The 23,111-nt window shown below is 32.8% G+C and overlaps 1 protein-coding gene across 9 annotated transcripts in view; it reads left to right on the top strand.

The window, feature by feature from the left end:
- ClC-a (chloride channel protein 2) overlaps nt 1-23,111 on the top strand; it is a 114,361-nt gene that overhangs the window by 76,022 nt on the left and 15,228 nt on the right. For 6 of the 9 annotated variants that reach the window (XR_013873773.1, XR_013873762.1, XR_013873777.1 and 3 more), the window contains exons 9-17: nt 9,876-10,008; nt 13,300-13,410; nt 13,790-13,866; nt 14,462-14,512; nt 14,892-14,971; nt 16,020-16,107; nt 16,360-16,415; nt 16,650-16,666; nt 21,680-21,808. Coding sequence is in view for 5 of the 9 variants with exons in the window: in XM_080181325.1 (XP_080037451.1) it covers nt 9,876-10,008; nt 13,300-13,410; nt 13,790-13,866; nt 14,462-14,512; nt 14,892-14,971; nt 16,020-16,107; nt 16,360-16,415; nt 16,650-16,666; nt 21,680-21,808 (742 nt within the window). In the remaining 4 variants the exon portion in view is untranslated. Of the gene's footprint in view, nt 1-9,875; nt 10,009-13,299; nt 13,411-13,789; nt 13,867-14,461; nt 14,513-14,891; nt 14,972-16,019; nt 16,108-16,359; nt 16,433-16,649; nt 16,667-16,766; nt 16,784-16,883; nt 16,901-21,679; nt 21,809-23,111 lie in introns of all 9 variants that reach the window. The other 3 variants (XM_080145302.1, XM_080145289.1, XM_080145294.1) reach the window with 3 other exon arrangements.

Consider the following 23,111-nt stretch of genomic DNA (forward strand, 5'->3'; position numbering starts at 1 on the left):
TGTTAATCATAATTTTTAACAACTGCTTTTATTTTAATATCTGCGATAAAAATGAAGGAAAGGTTAATTTAAAATATGCATAGTTTATCTTAAATTAATTCTGTGATATTCATATAAATAATAATCAATAATTTAATAATATCATACATCGTGTTCATTATTATAAATGCTTATCTCATAGAAAATAGAGTTTATATTTAAACATGAACGAAAATATATGTACCTAGGAAAATAATTGCTATAAATACTTCTCAAGGTTTAAAATTGTCCGAAGTCGCTAGGTACATATCTACTACGAATCTCTGCTCTCGGAATGAAGAAAAATCTTTACGCGTGGATTATTAGGAATCCTTGCCTCCGGAGTGAAAGAAAAACCTTTATTTGCTTACAAATTAAAACAAATATCTTGATTTTTTGCGATAATCTTTTAAAAATAATAATAAGAAATTATTTTAAACATTATCATAATAATTTTACATGTTGTGTTCTTTACTTTAATGCATTATCTCATATGAGACTCTGAGAATAACATATTTAAGCAACCGTGAACCATGAAAAAAAATACCTCGAAAAATACTTTTAAAAAATTTATTTTTCTCAATCTAAAAAAATCTGCAAAAATCACTTTGTAGTTAATACACACAGACTTTTGCTTTTCAAAATCATACTTAAGAAACAAAATCTTTTAAAATCTGCTTTAAAAGTCTAAACAATTTTGTAGAATTTTTGTGCTTAAATATGAACAATAAAATTAGTTGAATAATGAATACTTATTCTTTGCAGAACCTTTTTAGGTTCCCTTCACAAGCTTAATATATAACTTGTCATATTTTTTCTTTAAGGATCATTTTCACATAAATAGTTTATGTTGTAGATTAGATATGTGTGGTTTGAAATTTTTCAATGACTTTCTGGCGGCAACACCCGCCATATTTCCATCCGCCATTTGCAGGCCTCTTACCCTGTGTCGGGCGGCAAGGTTGGCAGCAGCCAAGTCGATTCTTGATTCATGACAGCACCAGGGCAAGTAATAAAAGTGTGACTGTCATAAAATTTAGAATCATCTACCGGCTTTTGTCCGGCCGGAACCGAAACTCCCGTCGGCTCTTGTCCGGGCAGAACTGAATTTCTTATTGGCTCTTGCCCAGCTGGAACCGAAACTCCCGTCGGCTCTTGTCCAGCTGGAACCAAAACTCTGATCGGCTCTTGTCCAGCCGGAACCGAAACTCCCGTCGGCTCTTGTCCGGCTGGAACCGAATCATTCAGCGGCTCAATACCCGCCGTAACAATATTCTCAACGGCTACAGTATCGTTACCAATATCATCAGGAATAACTGCAGCACAACTAACATCATTATCAATATTAGCCACGGCAACACCCACCGTAGCCATGTTGTCAACAGCTGCGGCACTAGCAGAACCAAAAGGTTCATCAGCAGCGTTACAAGCAGAACCAACAGGTTCAATAATAGCAGTACGGCAGTACCAACCGGCTCATTATCAACAGCTACGGCAGTACCAACCGGCTCATTATCAACAGCTACGGCAGCTTTATATGCAGATTTCTGCTGACCAGCTCCATAGTCAGCACTTGTACAGATAAAACCACTACCAAAAATGGTTCGCCACAACATAGACTGGCCCACTTTCTGGTAGGTTGATGGAAACACGTCAGGATGTGTATTTCCAATGATGATATCTAAGCCTCCACTAATATATGTAAACCTTTCTGGCGGCATTTTAAATATCTCGGCGGCAGTTTCGGGGTGGACCGAGCGCATCTCGTTGGCCCCGCCGAGGGTAGGCATGACAGCTGCCTCAAACTCCCTCAAATTGCCGTCCCTATCCTTCAGATAAAACACAACATTGCGGCAGGAAGACTCACTGCCATCAGCTACAGAAATAGTTGTATATCTGCCGGTAGATTTCAGCTTCAACTTGTGGGACATCTTCTCAGATATAAGTGGTAGACTCGCACCAGAATCAAACATGACGGCGGCATGGCAGGCGCCGCCGCCAGGTGCTACAACTGGAACTATTTGCAGCAGGAAGGTACATGTGCTAGGCGCAGAACTTGATTTGTAGACTGCATTCACACTAGCACTAGCCTCATGCAACATACGACTATGATAACCGTCGCAATTATTGGTGCCACAAACACCAAGCTTATCCGATTTATTACACTTGTCAGCAGCATGGCCGTCACACAGGCAGAGTTCACATAACTTCTTCTGCTGGACAACTTTCTTTCGGTTAACAACATCCATCTTCTTAAATGTGGGACAACGGAAAATAGGATGTTTATCCTCGCAATTTTCAATAGGACATGCACTATTCCATTTGGAAGTTTTGTCCTTTCCAGCCCATCCATTCTCATTGTCACTGCGGCCAGACACTTGCGCGGCGGCAGCTCTGTCACGATTTCTCTTGCCGGCGCTAGTGTCATAGGACATATCACCGGCCAACATGGCACCCCTGGTCCTCTCCAGCAGTTCTACAATCTTCTGGATGTTTGGTTGGTTCATGCTACCTAGCTCCATCATAATTTTGTCTCTCAAATTTTCAGGGCACTTGTCTTTAAAAATATGAATAAGAGTTAGGTGATTGTAATCCTTAGCTGCAGAACCAACGATGGTTTCTACCTCCTGCATCATGCTCTTGAAGGTAGCAATTGCGCTAACCACGTCCACAGGTTTATCCACAGGTTTCATCTTGTTCAGCTTAGTTAAAATCCTCATGAACCGGCGAGTGTTTGATAAAAACATCTGATCAAGAAACGCCCATTGTTCATTATGATCTCTAATCGCTGACACTTGCTTGCGTAGTTCCGGGTTGGTTATCACCTTCTCCATACACAACATCAGACTTAACCTCTGGTCAGCAAATCCATAACCAGAGCATAGATCCTTAAAGACCTGTTTAAAGTTTGGGTAATCCGTGTCAGTACCGTCGAACGACGGCAACAAACTGTTGTCCCAGCGCCCATACTGCGGGTTGGAACTCCGAATATCCACGGCAGACATACTTCTGGAGAGCATGGCAGGTGTCCCACTCTCATCCAGGTTAGATGAACGACGTTCCATCTCTCTAAGCCTTCGGTACATATCACGTACTTCTTGGCGCAACTCCACGGAAATTTTAAGCACTCCCATGTCCATCTTCACCTTCTCAATGACGTCGAGGTTCCTGGCGACAGTGCTTGACCTCGCGTCGTCTGAATCATTGTCAAGCCAGTACAGAATTTTTGTACACTGCTCCAACGACGCATAAACTTTATCAGCAACAGTTTTCTGCTCACTAGCTTCATCCAAATCACGCTTGAACTCGCGCAGCTCACTAGTATCCACGGCAGGTTTTAGACTTTTTATTAGGTCAGATTGGTCCTTGACCTCACTAAAAATGTCACGAATTGATTTTAAATTCACATTTTCACATGAACTAAAACTTTGGCAGGCTTTTAGATTGTCATAAAACACTTTTAACTGTTCGTCAAACACTTCTAGCCTTTCACTGCCAATAGCGATAGCTCGCTCAATTTTCTGCTTTTTTGTTAGTGGCATATTGATTCACTAGGTAATTATTTCACAGAAAAATTGTCAATGTTTTTTTTCATCAATACACTATATGCTATTGATCTATTGAAGAATGCTAACGCCTATTCTTCAGATTCTTTGAAGAATGCTAATGCCTATTCTTCAGAACCATTTGAAATTGTTTGTGCAGCTCCTTCAACCATCAGGTTATTTGAAATTCGCTTGTGCAGCTCCTTCAAACTCCAATCATTTGAAATTGTCTCAACCATGACACTTTGGTTGAGCTTGACTTCCGAATTAGCGGGAAGTTCACGAGATCAGTTGGCGAACATACAAACCCCCAATACCAGGAACCATCAAGTTTCAACAGCAGGTTTGAATATAGATTTATTGATGAAATTATTTCAAAGACCTGAAATTACAATATCAATTAGTTCATAATTCCAGTTATTTATAACCACGTAATCTTATTTGCTTTTTAAAAATCATTTTTCTCTACGGTTAAGAATCTTTGGAACCTTTGGCTTTAAAGGAAAATTATTTGGTTTAATAAATCATTGTTAAATGCAAAAATAAAGGCACATAAAAAATTACTAAAACATATATTAATCATAATTAAGTTTCATGCTTAGCTGGCTAAAGCCTTTTTAAAACTACATATAATCGTCCTATACACCATTCTTCTTAATAAAATTAACAAATTCTACCTGAAGTTCTTATGGTTTCAAATCCCTGGTATACTAGGGTCGTTCACACACTATGAGACCAATGATAGGCCCAATTTTGTTCTCCGAAATCTTCACACTCTCATATCTCATTCAAAAGTGAAAAACGTGGGCGCATATAAACAATCCATGCCGCGTCTATTATGAAAGGAAAGCCAAAAAAGACGACATTTGCGCTTAGTTTTGGATAATGATAAGGAATTTAATTTCGAACTTGATAAACACAAAGCTTCCTCGAAAAGAGGTTAAGACAATTGCAATGGGTGTAGAATATACGTGGATTGGATAAAAAATTGTCGTCAATTTAGATTTCTATTTTCCTGTCATTTATTGGTCAACTCGTTCAGCCAGTAAAAGAAGAAATGGTGTAAAGGGAGGAGAAGGGGTAAATCTTTATTTAAGCCAGCTGCGTGTTTCACCAGAATCTAGAGTAAAACTAATTCAATTCAAGCCGGTATATGCAGTATACTATTTTTCTTTTAATTTCAAACACTTGAAAGCCTCGTTTTAATGTAAAGTTGTCAACCTTGATGAAATGTAGAAAGATAACAAATTTCCATAAGAATGAATGCAGATATAAAAATGTTCTAAATAAACTTGATTGAAAACAAACAATAAAATCTGAATCAATGTTGTCGGTCTGCTTTCAATGTTTTGTTAAGGATCAAATTACGTGTGATACAGTGTAACAAGGATGTTATATACAAAGTTAGCGGAGCTTTCCAACTTATTAAATTATACATGTTGACCTTTAATATATTTTAATACTTTTACTAATTAAATATGGAGAGGAAAAGGACAATTGCATTGAATTAACAAAATGTAGAGATAAGAGAAAGAATAGCTTGCTAATTTCCGACAGATTTTAATATTTATCTCGTAAAGTTACTTTGATAGTACTAAAAATCAATTCATTTTTCCAGCATAGTCTAGTTTTTATTTCCAACTTAGGATAAAAAAGTACATTTTAAAATCTGATTTATTAGTTTTATTTAATACTAGAGGCTATTACCTTACAGTCGTTTGGGCACTTGAGGAAGTCGCCCCCCCCCCCCCCCCCACCAACTTTTGCTTATTCTTTACAAATTGTACTAGAAATTCATACATTTAAACTATGCACTATGAGTGTCCGTTTAAACTGCGTAAAATGCATGTTTCACACTGCAGAATTACTAATCTCAAATTCCTATTTTGCAATGTGTAACTATTTTTTTTTGTGAATTTTGTCTATTGTGCTGTTTGTGTTTAGGTTACGGTGGGTTCTTTTATACAAGTCATGTCTGTTAGTTCGTCTAGTTGTCGAGAATATTAACATTTCATGACAACAAATTTAAGAAGTCAATATGGTAAAAAAAGTTTAAATAATATTTTTATTATGCACATTTTTACTGTCATAGTAAACTTAATCAAACAAATTTTTTTCAAATGAAATGAATTATTATTGATTACAAAATGAAACGCCAAACCTAATAAATCTGGTGTAAATTGGTAATATCAAATCAGATTATTTTTTTTATGATTCATTTGCATAAAATAAAAATACTTGATGTTAATGCTAATTTAAGTACGAATTTTTAAAATGTTTGTTATATTTGCTCCAGTGCAGCGGTTTTTTTTTGCTGCTTTTAGTTGTTTTCAACCACCATTTTTAAAATTCATTGGTTCGCCCTAGCCTCTAGGGGAAAGCGTTGAAGGTCAGAAAAATCGCCTAAAACACCCCAGGACATTTGAAATATTCCCTGAGTGCCAAACTTTAGCTTAAGACAATAAAACATTACTACTATATATTATAGGGTTTAATATGTTGAATTGAGATGGTCTAAATTATTTATTTCTAATCCCAATTAACAATAGCATAGTTCTAATTCTTTTAAAGATCTTATAAAACCTTAAAAAGAAATAGTTTAATTTGTGTTTAAATTGAACACTATTACCCCATTAAACTTGAATAATTTTGAGCAATCATTACAAGGTTCGCTATATTGAATTAATTACACCTTATGAAAGCTAGTATTTTACTTTTAAATCTTTCCTGAAAATCACAGAACTCTTGTTTTTAACCATTTATATCGACTCCTAATCCTGTGGTTGCGACTTTTTTAAAGCAAGGCCTTTTCCTTACTTGTATTTTAAATACGATTTTTAACATTTTCAATTATTACGTTATTTGGCCGAGATTGGAACCTATGTATTTAAATATATATTCGCCTTAGTATTTAAATTATTAGTTTGGTCCATTTTGTTTCCTTGTCCAGGGGACAAGAAAGGTATAGAATTTCTTTATTCTTCAATAACAACAATATTCCTCATCCAAAAGATCGTAGCTAAAGCATTTACTCGAAATCTTGAACATTGGGTTATTATTATATGCATTACTAAAGATTATTAAGATGGAACATAAAATGATATAGACCCCCAATTATGATTTGAATTACTGGACAACCCAATAATGATGTATTAAAAGGGTCCATGGATTTAAAATCCTACTGTTGAGAGTTCAGTGTCCCCTTCCTACTTGTTGGTACTTGTGGCATTTTAAAAAGGAGTAAAATATTATAAGGAATAAATGTTACTGTTTTCTCTTTCAAATAACCCACTCCCCAAAGTGGCTTAAACATGACCAATATTAAGCTCTTAGAAATAGTAGATTGACCGTTACACAAAATCATACATCTTTTTAGTATTTAAATAATCTAATTATAGAGAGGCTTTGCGTCACAAAAAATGTGTATAATTCTTGGGCAAGGAAAATAACAATTCCTAGGTTTTGTTTTCTTTTTAAATTTGGGACAAAACAATTCCTACTTTGTACATATTATATACAGCTAATATATAAAAATTAATTCATTTTTTTACTAGGGGGGCCTGGGGGGGGGGGGGGGCTTACCCTCCACTACTAAACTAAAACTTTGATTTTTTTGATGGATTGCATTTTTTTGGGACGATTTCTTTTGGTAAAATAGTTATAAATCTTCCATCGACATTTAAGAAGCTTAACAGCAATGGAGAACCATATTGGTTCAGTGGTTATTGAAATCTTCACCACGCAAACAAACATATTGTTACTCTTTTACAAGAATGAAGTGGCCCAAAGTTAGTAGTTAATATGATACATTAAAACACTTTTTTAATCATATAATTAAATTTTTTTTTTAAATTAAACTTTTCTTAATTTTGTACCTATGTTTTGATGAAAAATTCATAAATATTTTTGGTATAAAAAATACGTAAATAATACTTTAAGATTTTAGAAGGTCAATCCATCTATGTAGAAAAAGAAGCTGAAATAAGTTGATATGGGCCATTGAGTTTTTGTCTTAAATTTTACATTTTTATGTCACTCATTTGTTTTCTTCTCAAATTTACAAAACAGCTGATAGATATTTTATCCTTAATTTAAAAAATTCTTTAAACTTTTTTTGTCAAACAATGTTTTATTAAGAAAAACAATTGAATATAGTAGCTGAACTCAAAAAACCTTCTGAATATATAGTGTCATACAGGTAGAATTGCATATCAAATTTTGTTCATTAAAAAAAATATGCCCTATTATTGCAGGAATCGTTGTCCAAGGTTTGGATTCAATAGAACGAATCCAGCACGTTTAAGTTTACACTCAAGTTATGTCTCGATGGCTTTGATTAAAAAAAAAGTTAGCTGTCATGCAAAAACTTACTTTATAATGTATCTTTTCTTTTTATGAGAAAACTACTTTTCAACAACTTACACGTTGAACTGTCAAATATTTAGTTTTGTGTTTGATAAACAAATATCAAATGTCGCTCTAAAGTCAAATTGTATGCAATTACACCCTTGGAAACTTATCTGAAAAAATTACAGTTTAGGTAGATTTTACTGTTTCTTGTAAATCTTTTTAAAGATATATATTCTGTATGTATTAATCCTTTGCTTATCAATGCAAATGGATTTAGTAATCTTATATCCAGTTTTAAAAACTGTTCTTCCTTTATAATACAATTTAAAAATTTTACCTTCTGTTTTACTTTATTTGATTTAAAATAGTTATACAAGAAAAAGTTATTTCATTTACTTGTTGAAATTAAAACGACTTTATAAAATGCTCTGTAAAGTAAATTCTACCCCTAAAATTACACAACTAAAGATCTAACAGATAAAAATCAGGGTAAGAAATTTGTAGGTCTATGTGCTAATGTCTTTTTTGTTTATATCCGTCTGTATGTCTGTTTGTCCGTCTGTCCGTCTGTCAGTGTGGAATGCTCGCATAGTTGCACACTACTAGGTGTAGTAGAATAGTAAACATTAAGATTATGTCCATGTGTATTGTGTACCCTAGTACAAATCAATATTTTTATATTAAAATATTCATTAAGTAAAAAAATATTTATTCAAATTGATGGTCCTTTAAGTTGCTATCCAAACAAATGAGGGTTGCAAGATTTATTTTAACTTTGGATGTATTTTCGTCTTTTGTGTGCAATATTTTATGCTATATATTTACAATATGATACTTATTGTATTCAACAACTACTTACAACTTGCATCACTGAACTGTAATTAACGTATATTATTTGTTTATATCCCTAGCTTCGTTATTATGTATATCTAACAATCTTGTTCTTGTCACCTAGAGACAAAATTGTGTAAATGCTTCTTTGTTTATTTTCTTTACCTTAGGTGTGTATTATTAAGTTAACTTAGCAGACCAACCAAAACAAGTACTTTAGATGCGTAGAACTTTTGTCCAGTCGATTTAAAATTTCCATACTTTCCCTCAAATTGCCTAATGAGCACAGAGACTCCCTCTCCTCTCATTTTTGACGCTCAACTGCCAAGCCCTGATTTAAAAAAAAAATAAAAAAAGGAACATTAAAAATGAAAATTACCTTAGCTTAAAAAACACTTACTTTTTCTTTTTCGATCTACATCTGGTGCAATATTTATATATATATGTGTGTTTGAATGTCGATTAGTGACACTGCTAAATAGGAATATGTTTGGACAAAACATAACTATCATTTTTCTCCTTTAATAACTTCCTACTTCTCCTTGTCTGTTTTTAAATTATATTTTTTTTGTCGCATATGAATATGTCCGACTTTAACTTATATATCTTCAAGAACTCAGCTTTTCCGCTGTCCACGCATTTATTAAAAAATGGTCATAGCCTAACCTAGCAGTAATTAGAAAATCATAACACTGAAAAGGCGCCAATTTGACAGTTATTAATAAAAGTCTAACCTTTTGAACATATTGGGTACTTGTATTAAATCTTGGTTGGTTGGTTCAAGCTAGCAGTATCAATATTTTAATTTTATTATATTGGAGGGTTATTTCGTTTATCTGCCTTTGGGATGGAAATCAAATAATCGTCCATTGTCTTATCTGTGAATAAAAGTAATTGAAGATACTTCCCCAACAAAACATAAAATAAAAAACGCGTGACAAGCTTTTAGATTACACATTTTCCATAAATATTAAAATAAATGTAATAAAATTAATACTATTTTTTAGCACGGCCCTCGGCTCATTGGGTCTAGCAAAACAGGTTTTCATCTTTTATTTTGTTCAATTTTTATCTCCACGGAAAGCTGTCTATAATACGATGCGATAAATAACTATTAAAAAATTATTTTAGGACGCTGATAGCAAAGGTGGTCGGTCTGACGGCAACCTTAGGGTCTGGCATGCCACTTGGTAAAGAGGGTCCATTCGTACACATTGCCAGTATTGTTGCCACTCTACTTACTAAACTAGTGACTTCTTTTCAGGTAGGCTTTTTGTTACCTTTCATTTAACAGTTTTTTTTTAAATTTCATTTTTTTTGTAATTACAAATCATTGAAATATATATTCTTGTTTGATTTGGAACCAAATGAAATAAATATTAGAACTAAAGGGGGGGAAGTTTGTACAGTTATAGGAAATGAAATTCAGTATAAAAGTTTGGGAGGGCCGTGTGGGCTTGTTTTTATAGTTATCAACCTAATTCTTTTTGTAGGCTCTCTTATATGACTGGATGTACACATAAAACTTTTAAAATTGAATTTCGGCACTTTCCTTCACGGGGCTTGTGGAGCACAAAAACCCCCCAAACGCTAAAAATATGAGTTCTGAGCTTATTTTTAAAGATACCAACCTGATTTTTTTTAAATAATACTTTTTTAACATAACTGAATCAACGAACCATTACAGATTTCATTTTGGGACTTTCCATCTAGGAGCTTGTGGAGCAAAAGACCCCCAAAAACTAAAAATATGCGTTCTGAGCTTATTCTTAAAGATATCAACCTGATTTTTTTAAAATAATACTTTTTTAACATAACCTAATCAACGAACCATTACAGATTTCATTTTGGGACTTTCCTTCTTAGGGCTTGTGGAGCACAAAAACCCCCCAAACACTAAAAATATGAGTTCTGAGCTTATTTTTAAAGATACCAACCTGATTTTTTAAAAATAATACTTTTTTAACATAACTGAATCAACAAACCATTATAGATTTCATTTTGGGACTTTCCTTCTAGAGGCTTGTGGAGCAAAAGACCCCCCAAAACACTAAAAATTTGAGTTCTGATCTTATTTTTAAAGATATCAACCTGATTTTTTTTATGGAAACTTTTTTAACATAACTGAACTAAGGAACCATTACAGATTTAATTTTAGGACTTTCCATCAAGGGCTTGTGAAGCAAAAGACCCCCAAAAACACTAAAAATATGAGTTCTGTGCTTATTTTTAAAGATATCAACCTGATTTTTTTAAGGAATCTTTTTGAACATAACCAAACTAGAGAACTATTACAGATTACATTTTGGGACTTTCCTTCTAGGGGCTTTTGGAGCAAAAGAACCACAAAACACTAAAAATATTAGTTCTGACCTTATTTTTAAAGATATCAACCTGATTTTTTTAAGAACACTTTTTAACATAACTGAACTTGAACATCAACCTGATTTTTTAAAATAATACTTCTTTAACATAACCAAACTAAGAAACCATTATAGATTTCCTTCTAGGGTCTACTGGGTCAAAAGACCCCCAAAACACTAAAAATGGGACTTTTCTTCTAAGGGCTTCTGGAGCAAAAGAACCACAAAACACTAAAATTATTAGTTCTGACCTTATTTTTAAAGATATCAACCTGATTTTTTAAGAACACTTTTTAACATAACTGAACTTGGTAACTTTTACAGATTTCATTTAGGGACTATCCTTCTAGAAGCTAGTGGGACAAAAGACCCCCAAAAAGTATTATTTTAAAAAAATCAGGTTGATATATTTAAAAATAAGCTCAGAACTCATACTTTTAGTTTTTAGGGGGTCTTTTGCTCCACAAATCACAAGAATGAAAGTCCCAAAATAAAAACTGTAATGGTTCGTTGATTCGGTTATGTTAAAAAAGTATTATTTTAAAAAATCAGGTTGGTATCTTTAAAAATAAGCTCAGAACTCATATTTTTAGCGTTTGGGGTTTTTTTGTGCTCCACAAGCCCCAAGAAGGAAAGTCCAAAATGAAATCTGTAATGGTTCCTTAATTCAGTTATGTTAAGAAAGTTTTCTTTAAAAAAAAATCAGGTTGACATCTTTAAAATAAGCTCAGAACTCATATTTTTAGTTTTTTTGGGGGATCTTTTGCTCCACAAGCCCCTAGAAGGAAAGTCCCAATATGAAATCTGTAATGGTTTGTTGATTCGGTTATGTTAAAAAAAGTATTATTAAAACAATCTGGTTGATATCTTTAAAAATAAGCTTAGAACTCTTATTTTTAGTGTTTTGGGGGTCTTTTGCTCCACAAACTCCTAGAAGGAAAGTCCCAAATGAAATCTGTAATGGTTCGTTGATTCGGTTATGTTAAAAAAGTATTATTTAAAAAAATCAGGTTGATATATTTTAAAATAAGCTTAGAACTCATATTTTTAGTTTTTTGGGGGGATCTTTTGCTCCACAAGCCCCTAGAAGGAAAGTCCCAATATGAAATCTGTAATGGTTCGTTGATTCGGTTAAAAAGGGGTTAAAAAAGTATTATTTTAAAAAATAAGGTTGATATCTTTAAAAATAAGCTCAGAACTCATATTTTTAGTGTTTGGGGTGTTTTTGTGCTCCACAAGCCCCAAGAAGGAAAGTCCCAAAATGAAACCTGTAATGGTTCGTTGATTCAGTTATGTTAAAAAAAGTATGATTTAAAAAAAATCAGGTTGGTGTCTTTAAAAATAAGTCCCAATATGAAATCTGTAATGGTTTGTTGATACGGTTATGTTAAAAAAAGTATTATTAAAACAATCTGGTTGATATCTTTAAAAATAAGCTTAGAACTCTTATTTTTAGTGTTTTGTGGGTCTTTTGCTCCACAAACTCCTAGAAGGAAAGTCCCAAATGAAATCTGTAATGGTTCGTTGATTAGGTTATGTTAAAAAAGTATTATTTAAAAAAATCAGGTTGATATATTTTAAAATAAGCTTAGAACTCATATTTTTAGTGTTTGGGGGGTTTTTGTGCTCCACAAGCCCCAAGAAGGAAAGTCCCAAAATGAAATCTGTAATGTTTCGTTGATTCAGTTATGTTAAAAAAGTATTATTTTAAAAAAATCAGGTTGGTATCTTTAAAAATAAGCGCAGAACTCATATTTTTAGTGTTTGGGGGGGTTTTGTGCTCCACAAGCCCCAAGAAGGAAAGTGCCGAAATTCAATTTTCAAAGTTTTATGTGTACATCCAGTCATATAAGAGACTTTACAAAAAGAATTAGGTTGATAACTATAAAAACAAGCCCACACGGCCCTCCCAAACTTTTACACTGAATTTCATTTCCTATAACTGTACAAACTTCCCCCCCCCCCCTTATTATGACCTAATAACTCTATTACCGCTTCACTGGGTATTACTTACCTCACTTTTGGTAGAAATAATAAATAAATTATATGTATTTTATTTTATTACCTCACCTAATAATTATAAATTGTAATTGCAATCTAATCAAACACATTTTTAAAGTAAAAAATACATAAATAAATGACATATACAAATTTTATTTTGATTATTTTACAATTATTTTAAAAATTGTCAGGGTATTTATGCGAACGAGTCCCGAAACTCAGAGATGTTGGCGGCTGCGTGCGCTGTTGGTGTGGCTTGCTGCTTTGGATCACCCATTGGTGGGGTGCTTTTTAGTATCGAGGTAAATTGCTTTTTAGACAAAACAAGATAAAGAATTCTGATAACACTACTAAAATACATCCCTGATCATCTTGGAAAAAGGTGTATGCAACTTTTTGTTTCCATTCCATAAGATTAACTTCCACCCAAGCAATAGTTTAATTCTTGGAGCATAAAAAGAAGAAAAAAATAGTGTTTCGTCGTATTTTCACAGTAGCTTTTGATTAGGAAGGATATTTTAAATTAGGTTAGGTAACTATTAATGATTGCCTCACAGGGTTAGGAATTTGGCCCCGCAGTGTTAGAGCACTCTAGAAATTGAATAAAAGCTTCTATGAAAATACGACGAAACCCTCTACTTCGTTTTCTTTCCATTATCCAATTCTTATTACTTATTTTAGGTAACGAGTGTTTATTTTGCTGTGAGAAATTATTGGAGAGGATTTTTCGCTGCAGTGTGTGGTGCTGTAGTTTTTAGGTAATATACCAAGCTATATTATTCATAGGCTCTTAAGTCTTTTGGTTCTTTTATTGAATTTTAATTGGTTGATTGACGGTATTCAATGTTTTCAACCAATAATCTACATTTATGAATAGAGTTGGCAATCCGTATCCGATTCCGGGAACCGGAATCCGGAATCCGCCCAATTTTTGGTCAATTTTGGAATCCGAATCCGGAATCCGTTTTTTAATAGCGGATTCGGATTCTTAATTGGTGGGCTACAATTAGCGTCTTGAGTTTTTTCTTTCAACTCCCGCTTTTTAAATGCAAAGATTATCATCATTATTTATAAAATCTTTTAAAATCTGGTTCGATTCACGGAAGTGAATTTTAGCGAACACCAAGAACATTATTTTTTTAGGACATATGTAGCACTTAATTTTTAAAATATTTTAAAATATTGCTAGAATCCGGAATCCGAATCCGGAATCCGCCATTTTTTTGACGGATTCTTGTAAGAATCCGAATCCGGTCCAAAAATTTGACGGATTGCCATCCCTAAAAATACTTGTACATAAATATTTCGTCAATGATTTTGTCCCCCAAAATTATATTTTTTCTTTTAATTTAGATTATTGTCAATTTGGTTCGAGGACGAGGAAACTATCGTTGCAGTTTTCAGGTAGAAAATGCTTCTCAGTATCGCTTTGAAACCGATTAATATCCGTTTGATTAGAATCGGTTCTTAGCTATACTGAAAATTATGCATAGCATCTTATTATGTCCTGTTTTCTACGAATATATAAAATATCTACAATCATACGATTAAAATCAGTTTTTTAGCCCGTGTCTTCGGTGTCTCGGGGCTAAAAAAACTGGTTTAAATCTTATAATAGTATATTTTTATATCAAAGGAAAATACGATGCGATGTTTCTATTTAAAATTGGAATTTAAAAGTCGTAACTTCAGGATTTACCGAGGTTTTACAGCATACAGACCTCTTTAGCAGTGAGATCATTTATTTTTATTAAATATAATATATTTTTTTGTATTATTTCAGAACTGGCTTTAAGATGGATTTCCCCTATGACCCACAAGAACTTATTCTCTTTGCTCTCATTGGTGTCGCCTGTGGCGTAGGTAATAAATAGTTATACAGATACTACGCTTCAATTTGGTTTGTAAATATTTAAAAAGGATTTACATTTATTTAAGCATTATTAAACATATAAAAAGGTGTACATCATTAAATAAAAAAAATGTCTAAGTAAAGAAATATAAACCAGACAACTTTGAAGAAGACCTTGTTCGTCTGCTAGCAAACTTTGCAGGGACTCGGATGTGTTTATATTTCCGACGCCATTAGCTGATTTCAAAAACCTAATACAATATCGAGATATAGTCCCCTCTCTTTGGGTAGAGTTACATGTAGCCCATGCACCTTTCTCTTCTTTTACATTTATATAAAAGAGAAACTAAACGACTCAACATAGTTTTATAACGCAAAAATTGTTGTCTGTTTTTTACCATAGTTACAACAAAGAATGAATTTATTATTAATCATAACACTTGTGGTAAAAATTAAATGAAAATAAAAACAAAGTTTTTATCAATGCATTTTAAAATAAATAAAAATAACCACAACACCACAATTTAATGTCATTTAGTTGCAGTAAGAAAGAAAATATTCTTTTTTTTATGCAGGGATACGGGGATAAGAATATAGATGATAGATAATACTACTTTAAATTCTCAAGTGTGAAATTTTGTCTCAGATAGATTACATTAATAGGGAAGGCGGAAATGGTCGTGTTAATTTATGTAGGCGCCTTAAATACTCCCTGTAAAAACCTCTTTCATTAAATGTTTTCCAGTGTGGCTTCAAAACCGATCAATATCCACTGGATTAGAGCCGGTTGTCAGTCATACTGAAAAATCAAGTATAGCATTGTATTACAGAAGATTTTCCATAAATGTTAAAATAAATATTAATACCAGTTTTGTAAGACCGGGTCTTCGGCCCCTTGGGGCTAGTACAACTGGTTTTTATCTTAAAATTTTTAATTTTAATATCTGCGGAAAGCTGTCTATATTACGATGCTTTCAACAACTACCTATTAACTTATCTTAATAAAACAATTATTCTATTAAAAAAAGGAAATTGTTTGTGAGAATTTATCCATTTTAGGTGGAGCTCTGTATGTGTACCTACATAGACGTTATGTTCTTTGGATGAGAGGAAATAAGCGTCTTAACAAATTTTTACAGAAAAACAGGTAAATTGTACATAGGAACATTTTCAATTAAATGAGCTACTGTTAATTTATTAAACCCTAGAGACCTCTCTAGGGGCAATTAAGTTTTATTTCAAGGGCGATTTCTCTTGGGATGGTTGTGAAACCCACCCCAAAAATACTTATAAATGTTCCAACGACCTATGAGATGATATTTATTTTGTTATCAAGAACCATATCGGTTCGGTGGTTAGCAAGATCCTTCAGTAAACATTTATTATTTTTTTTCTTTAGATTCATCTATCCATTCTTTATCTCATTCCTGATCTCAAGTCTTTCCTTTCCTGCAGGTCCTGGCATGTTCCAGGTAAGGTTTATATTTCCTGTAGGTCCAGGCATGTTCCAGGTAATGTTTATATTTCCTGCAGGTCCAGGCATGTTCCAGGTAATGTTTATATTTCCTGCAGGTCCAGGCATGTTCCAGGTAATGTTTATATTTCCTGCACGTCCAGGCATGTTCCAGGTAATGTTTATATTTCCTGTTGGTCCAGGCATGTTCCAGGTAATGTTTATATTTCCTGCAGGTCCAGGCATGTTCCAGGTAATGTTTATATTTCCTGCAGGTCCAGGTATGTTCCAGGTAAGGTTTATATTTCTTGCAGGTCCAGGCATGCTCCAGGTAAGGTTTATATTTTATTCAGGTCCAGGCATGTTCCAGGTAATGTTTATATTTCCTGCAGGTCCAGGCATGTTCCAGATAAGGTTTATATTTCCTGTAGGTCCAGGCATGTTCCAGGTAATGTTTATATTTCCTGCAGGTCCAGGCATGTTCCAGGTAATGTTTATAATTCCTGCAGGTCCAGGCATGTTCCAGGTAATGTTTATATTTCCTGCAGGTCCAGGCATGTTCCAGGTAATGTTTATATTTCCTTCAGGTCCAGGTATGTTCCAGGTGTTGTTTATATTTCCTGCAGGTCCAGGCATGTTCCGGGTAATGTTTATATTTCCTGTAGGTCCAGGCATGTTCCAGCTTAGGTTTATATTGTATTAACATCCATTACTACCGCACCACATTTTTCATTTTTTTTTTTAATTACTTATGAATACAAACATCAACTTAAAGCCACTATTCAAAGGATTTTTATCATTTGATGCTAATACAATAAAATGTTTAAAAAGTTACTAAATAATATATGCAAATGAAATGTTTCAAAAATAAGATTTTATCTAAATTAAAGTTTTTCTCCTTTCATTGTTGCAAATTATTTTTTTCTTTAGTTTGACAAGTGTAAACATTTGCTTTTTCTTTCAAAAAAAAATCTCGGTAGAATCCGTAATATTTAAAGTGAACGATACAATGACTCCCACCTCTCCTCTTATTGTTTCTTTAGTAATATAATATTTGAAGAATAAGATGTTAGGATTTGGGACGTGTAAAATAAAGCGGAAAAAGATAGAAACAGTCATCTTAATATTATTTTTCCCACTGATTCTTCGTTGTTATATTCTGTCTCGGGTAGGTTTCAAATTAACACAAGGGAGGAAATTAAATAGAAGGAATGTTTCCAATTTTTCATTTTGTACATAATCTGATTAGCATTTAGGCATTTTTTCAGCAAAAAATTTAAAATACAAAATTCATTTAGTTTGATATTTATATAGACACAAGTTGTGTGGATGATAAACTTTCAATTGCTCCCATACAAGTGTACTCCAATTAAATTTATAGCCATAGGTTATCATGACAGGGCTCGGCAGCCGCGAATAAGCTCCAGTGAAATCTTCATATTATAAATTGAAATAAAGCTGGTTGTCTAAACCTGTTCCTAAACAGACAATCCATCTTTTCGATAAAATTATTTTGTTTCACTTGTTAGTTCAAATAAGAGGCTTATGCGCGGCTGCCGATCCCTAAGTTATTGTTAGGTTAGGTCTATATTTTATAGGGATTACAGTTAGGCAGGTTTTATGCTTTCAATTAGCCAAGAAGAGGACTTAACCCAGAAACCTAACTTACATTTCACAAATAAAAAAAATTAAGAGATAAAATCAACCTTATTCGACGTTCACTCAAAGCCCAAAAATAATGGACTTAAAAGTGTATTAAACTGTATATAAGACATTTGCGAATATATTGATACCATTAATTTGCCTCTTAGATAGAAAAAAGTATGTTTTTTTTAATATTTTTCTCTTGCTACAAATCAAATTTCAAATTTGAGTCACCAAAAATGCTAAACTAATTTTTGCTCTAGAAGAATCAATTTTTGGAGTTAGAAAGTGCTTAATACCTCATTTTAATCGCCTGGCATTGCTTTATAATGTACAGGTAATGACTTGGTTTTTTATGGAACAGCTGACTAAAAAATCGAGGTTTTGTGATAAACCCACTTTTGTTGTTGCTCCATAAATGATATTTTTTTTCCTAATTTTTTTGGCTGTAAAGAAGCTTTATATATTCATATAACATCCACCTAAATTTGACTTTTGATATTTTATTTATAACATCACCAGAGGGAATTGAATTTTGGAAAAAAAGTATCAATTTATATTTTACACTGCTATGCATTGTTCTTGTTCTTGTTTCTAAAAAAAATTTATATTATTAAAAAGAGAATTATTTAACGCTTCTATAGGTATGTTTATCATTTTTCTAGGCTAAATATAACTATAATTACACCGTTTTAAAGTTAGACATCATAACATATTAACACAATTATTGAATCGGTCTGTATTATTAAGCTGGCAATTCTTAAAACAGCTGCATTTCATTATCCTATTATATAAAGTAGTAATCTTTTTTGTCTTCAGCTTAAGATTTCGACCATTACAGTACCTATTGAGTTCTGTGTTTTATGAATGCTTCTTATAGGACCCTGGATAGTTTTGGAATTTTGAAAAAAATATCAATTTATATTTTACACTGCTATGCATTGTTCTTGTTCTTGTTTCTAAAAAATATCTTTATAATTAAAAAGAGAATTATTTAATGCTTCTATAGGTATGTTAATCATTTTTCTAGTCTAAATATAACTATAATTTCAGCATTTTTTAAACATCATTATATTCAAGTTATTGTAATTTTTAAATAAAATATCAATATCAAGAACTATTGGAACAATTTTTACCATGCAAAACAAGGTGTTATAAAGTGTAGGATCCCTCACAATATCTATTTGTCTGTCTATAATGCATTACACATGTAATGCTAATAGAGAGGATGCTATAAGAGTGCTCTTATAATGTGAACTTCTCATAATTGAATGGGCTTCCTGAAACCAGAGACCATAAAGTTGGCCTAGTCACTACAAGGGGGAGTGCAGGAATATCCAGGGGGAGGTGCTTGTAAAAGGGTAATTTTTTTTAGGGATGGGGGTAATCACCCCCCGTAATATATTATGGGGGGTATAAAACCAGCCTTTTAAATTTTTTTAATAGGAGTAAAGAAAATCCTTAAAACTTACAAATCTAGGAATCAAACTAGCACCCCAACCAATAATCGGTTCCATGCCAAATGTAGGAGTGGAAAAACATTGGAGGGACAAATGCTTGAGTCCCAAACGTCAGAGTGGAACAAACGCAGGAGTGGGACAAACGTTGGAGTGGACAAACGCAGGATTTTTGGGACAAACATCGGAGTGGACAAACACAGGAGTCCCAAACTTTTTTTTCAATTTTGAATTTTTTTTATACAAACACAGCCCCCCCTACCTCCGTCCTGTTACTTTTCTTAGTTAGGTTAGGTTAGGATATAGGCTAGGGGGCTGAGCGCTGCAGCCATAGTCATTATTTTGTAGACAAGGGTATAAAAAATTTCAAAATTGTAATATTATTAAAATAGTTGACACTACTAGGTTTTATTTAAGCAATATCCACTCCAATGTTTTCCACTCCAACGTTTGTCCACCTTGATGTTTGTCCACTCTGACGTTTGTCCCATTCTTACGTTTGTCTACTCCGATGTTTGGGACTCCTGCATTTGTCCACTCCGACATTTGGGACTCCTATGTTTGAGGTAGAACCCCAATAAGTAAATCTCAATAAAAGTTGATAAAATTATGCAAGATATCAAAGTATTCAATCCCTGATTAAAAATTATGGGGTCGCCCCAAATTAATTAATAACCCTTAACCCCCTAACCCCCCCCCCCACCGGGACATCCCTTTACATAAAGTAATGATTATAAAGTTGCTAAGTACCTTACTGCTACAAAAATCATCTTCCAACATTTAAGATTAATTCTAACACGCCTGAATTAACAAAAAGAGCTAACCATGGCGTGGATATACACATCCTAATTGTAAAATGTTTTGCTTTTTAAAATTGTAAATCAATTATTCAGGAATCATTTTACTTTGTTTATTTACTAGCAGCTGCGCTCCAAGCATCTAGGAGCTCTGTAATTAAAGGAGTAAGAAAATTAGTAAAATAGCCTTATACTTTACCGAAATCTTAAGCTACAGACAAAAAAGCTTTATATAATATGTATTAATTTGTAAAACTGCAAATGATAAAATATGACCTATTTTTTTCTCTTTAAAGATTCTCTTCAAACACCTCCCCCTTTTTATATAAAGATGCTAATTCCCCCCCAACCCTAAGAGGATATAAGCAGTAAAAAACCCCGCAGGGGGCACAATTTTCCAACACTTCTTTCTTATTTAGTCTTTTAAAAGGATTCAAAATGCATTGACATATATATATATATTTTTTTTAACTCTTATTTTATACATCTTAATTGGAACTGATGATCTATTTTTATAGAGAAACATATGTATTCCATCAATAAAAAGTTAAAAAATTAAGTGTGTTTATACATATATTAATTACTATATATAATAGGATAATGAAATGCAGCTGTTTTAAGGGTTGCCAGCCTAATAATACAGACTGATTCAATAATTGTGTTAATATGTTAAGATGTCTAACTTTAAAATTATGTAATTATAGTTATATTTAGCCTAGAAAAATGATAAACATACCTATAGAAGCGTTAAATAATTCTCTTTTTTATAATATAAATTTTTTTTAGAAACAAGAACAAGAACAATGCATAGCAGTGTAAAATATAAATTGATACTTTTTTTCCAAAATTCAATTCCCTCTGGTGATGTTATAAATAAAATATCAAAAGTCAAATTTAGGTGGATATTATATGAATATATAAAGCTTCTTTACAGCCAAAAAAATTAGGAAAAAAAATATCATTTATGGAGCAACAACAAAAGTGGGTTTATCACAAAACCTCGATTTTTTAGTCAGCTGTTCCATAAAAAACCAAGTCATTACCTGTATATTATAAAGCAATGCCAGGCGATTAAAATGAGGTATTAAGCACTTTCTAACTCCAAAAATTGATTCTTCTAGAGCAAAAATTAGTTTAGCATTTTTGGTGACTCAAATTTGAAATTTGATTTGTAGCAAGAGAAAAATATTAAAAAAACATACTTTTTTCTATCTAAGAGGCAAATTAATGTTATCAATATATTCGCAAATGTCTTATATACAGTTTAAAACACTTTTAAGTCCATTATTTTTGGGCTTTGAGTGAACGTCGAATAAGGTTGATTTTATCTCTTAATACAAAACTTATAAAAATATTTGTATTTATTAGGCAGCAGATATAACAACCCACGAGCAGATCGAGGTGCTGTTCTCCAACTATACCTGGGCAAGAGATATTGAGGATATGACTCCAGATGAATACAGCCATGTCAAACATTGGATGGATCAATATACAAAGGTTAGAAGATAGAAAGGATAGCTAGCTGGATAGATAGATAGCAAGCACAATGTCACCTGTGCTGGATCTTTAAATCATTTTAGTGATGAACCAGATCGGGGTGCGCCAAATTTCAGCCAATCACAGCGCGGCATTTTAAAAATCCCGCGCTGTGATTGGCTGAAATTCGGCGCACCCCGATCTAAATCACCATTAAAATGATTTAAAGATCCAGCTCTGGTGAAAACAGCCATGTAAAACATTGAATGGATCAATATACAAAGGTTAGAAGATAGTATAAAGAATAGCTAGCTGGATAGATAGATAAGCAAACACAATGATTGATAGAAAGATACCTGTATAAATTGATAGTTAAGATAGCAGGACAGTCATGAATCATTGGCTGTATTAATTTACAATAGTCGGTAGATAAATTAATTATTTAGATAGATAGATAGCAAAATAAAACATCTGTTTTGCAGTTGGTTAGTAAGTAGATTGGACGAACAATTGGAATTACAAAAGGTTGTAATTCGATAGATCGGCAAATAAATCAATAGCTAGTTGTATAGATAGTTATAAAAATACATTCATCTTGGTTTAATAGAAAGCCTTTTTTTGGTTAACAAACATGACAACATCCATAAAAGCGAAGCTCTGAAACGGTAGGACAAACGGACATTCACACTTGTATAATGTCGTATCTGAATAATCAGAATGTAAATGTATAAGAGTCAAAGCAAAATTGTAAGTAAATTTGTTGAAAAACTGCTTGATACAGGATAATGTATACGGACATACTTACATTTTTAGGACTTGATTATAGAGTTGCTTCGCTTATAATATTGTACTTTGTTGTTCCAGGAATCAGTATACCAAAAATCAGACCAATCGGATAATTAGGTCACATACAAATTTGTTGTTAAGAATGTAAAAAAATCAACATGTTTAAAATGGACGTAAGGACATTTTGGTAATGATTATAGGGTTGCTACGCTTTCTAACTCGAACCCAACTTCTACAGGAATCACCATGCAAAGTTTGAAATCGATAGGACAATTCTAACATGCCTAAATTAACGAAAAGAGCTATCCGTTACGGACGGACGGACGGACCGACCCTAATTATAGAAAAGCTTCGCTTTTAAAAATAAACAAGGATGACAACTTCATAAATAATCATACAAACTCATTTCGAAGTTTTGTGGATATTAAAATTCCCCCAAAAATATTTGCTACATTTTAGATTGCAATTTTAATTCTTATCTTATTTTTCCTTTCTTAGAAAAAAAATATATTTTAATTCATTTTAAAAATCTGTTGTC

Source organism: Acartia tonsa, chromosome 2 (assembly GCF_053477335.1).
Source record: "Acartia tonsa isolate MP-2025a chromosome 2, ASM5347733v1, whole genome shotgun sequence".
Classification (NCBI taxonomy): domain Eukaryota; kingdom Metazoa; phylum Arthropoda; class Copepoda; order Calanoida; family Acartiidae; genus Acartia; species Acartia tonsa.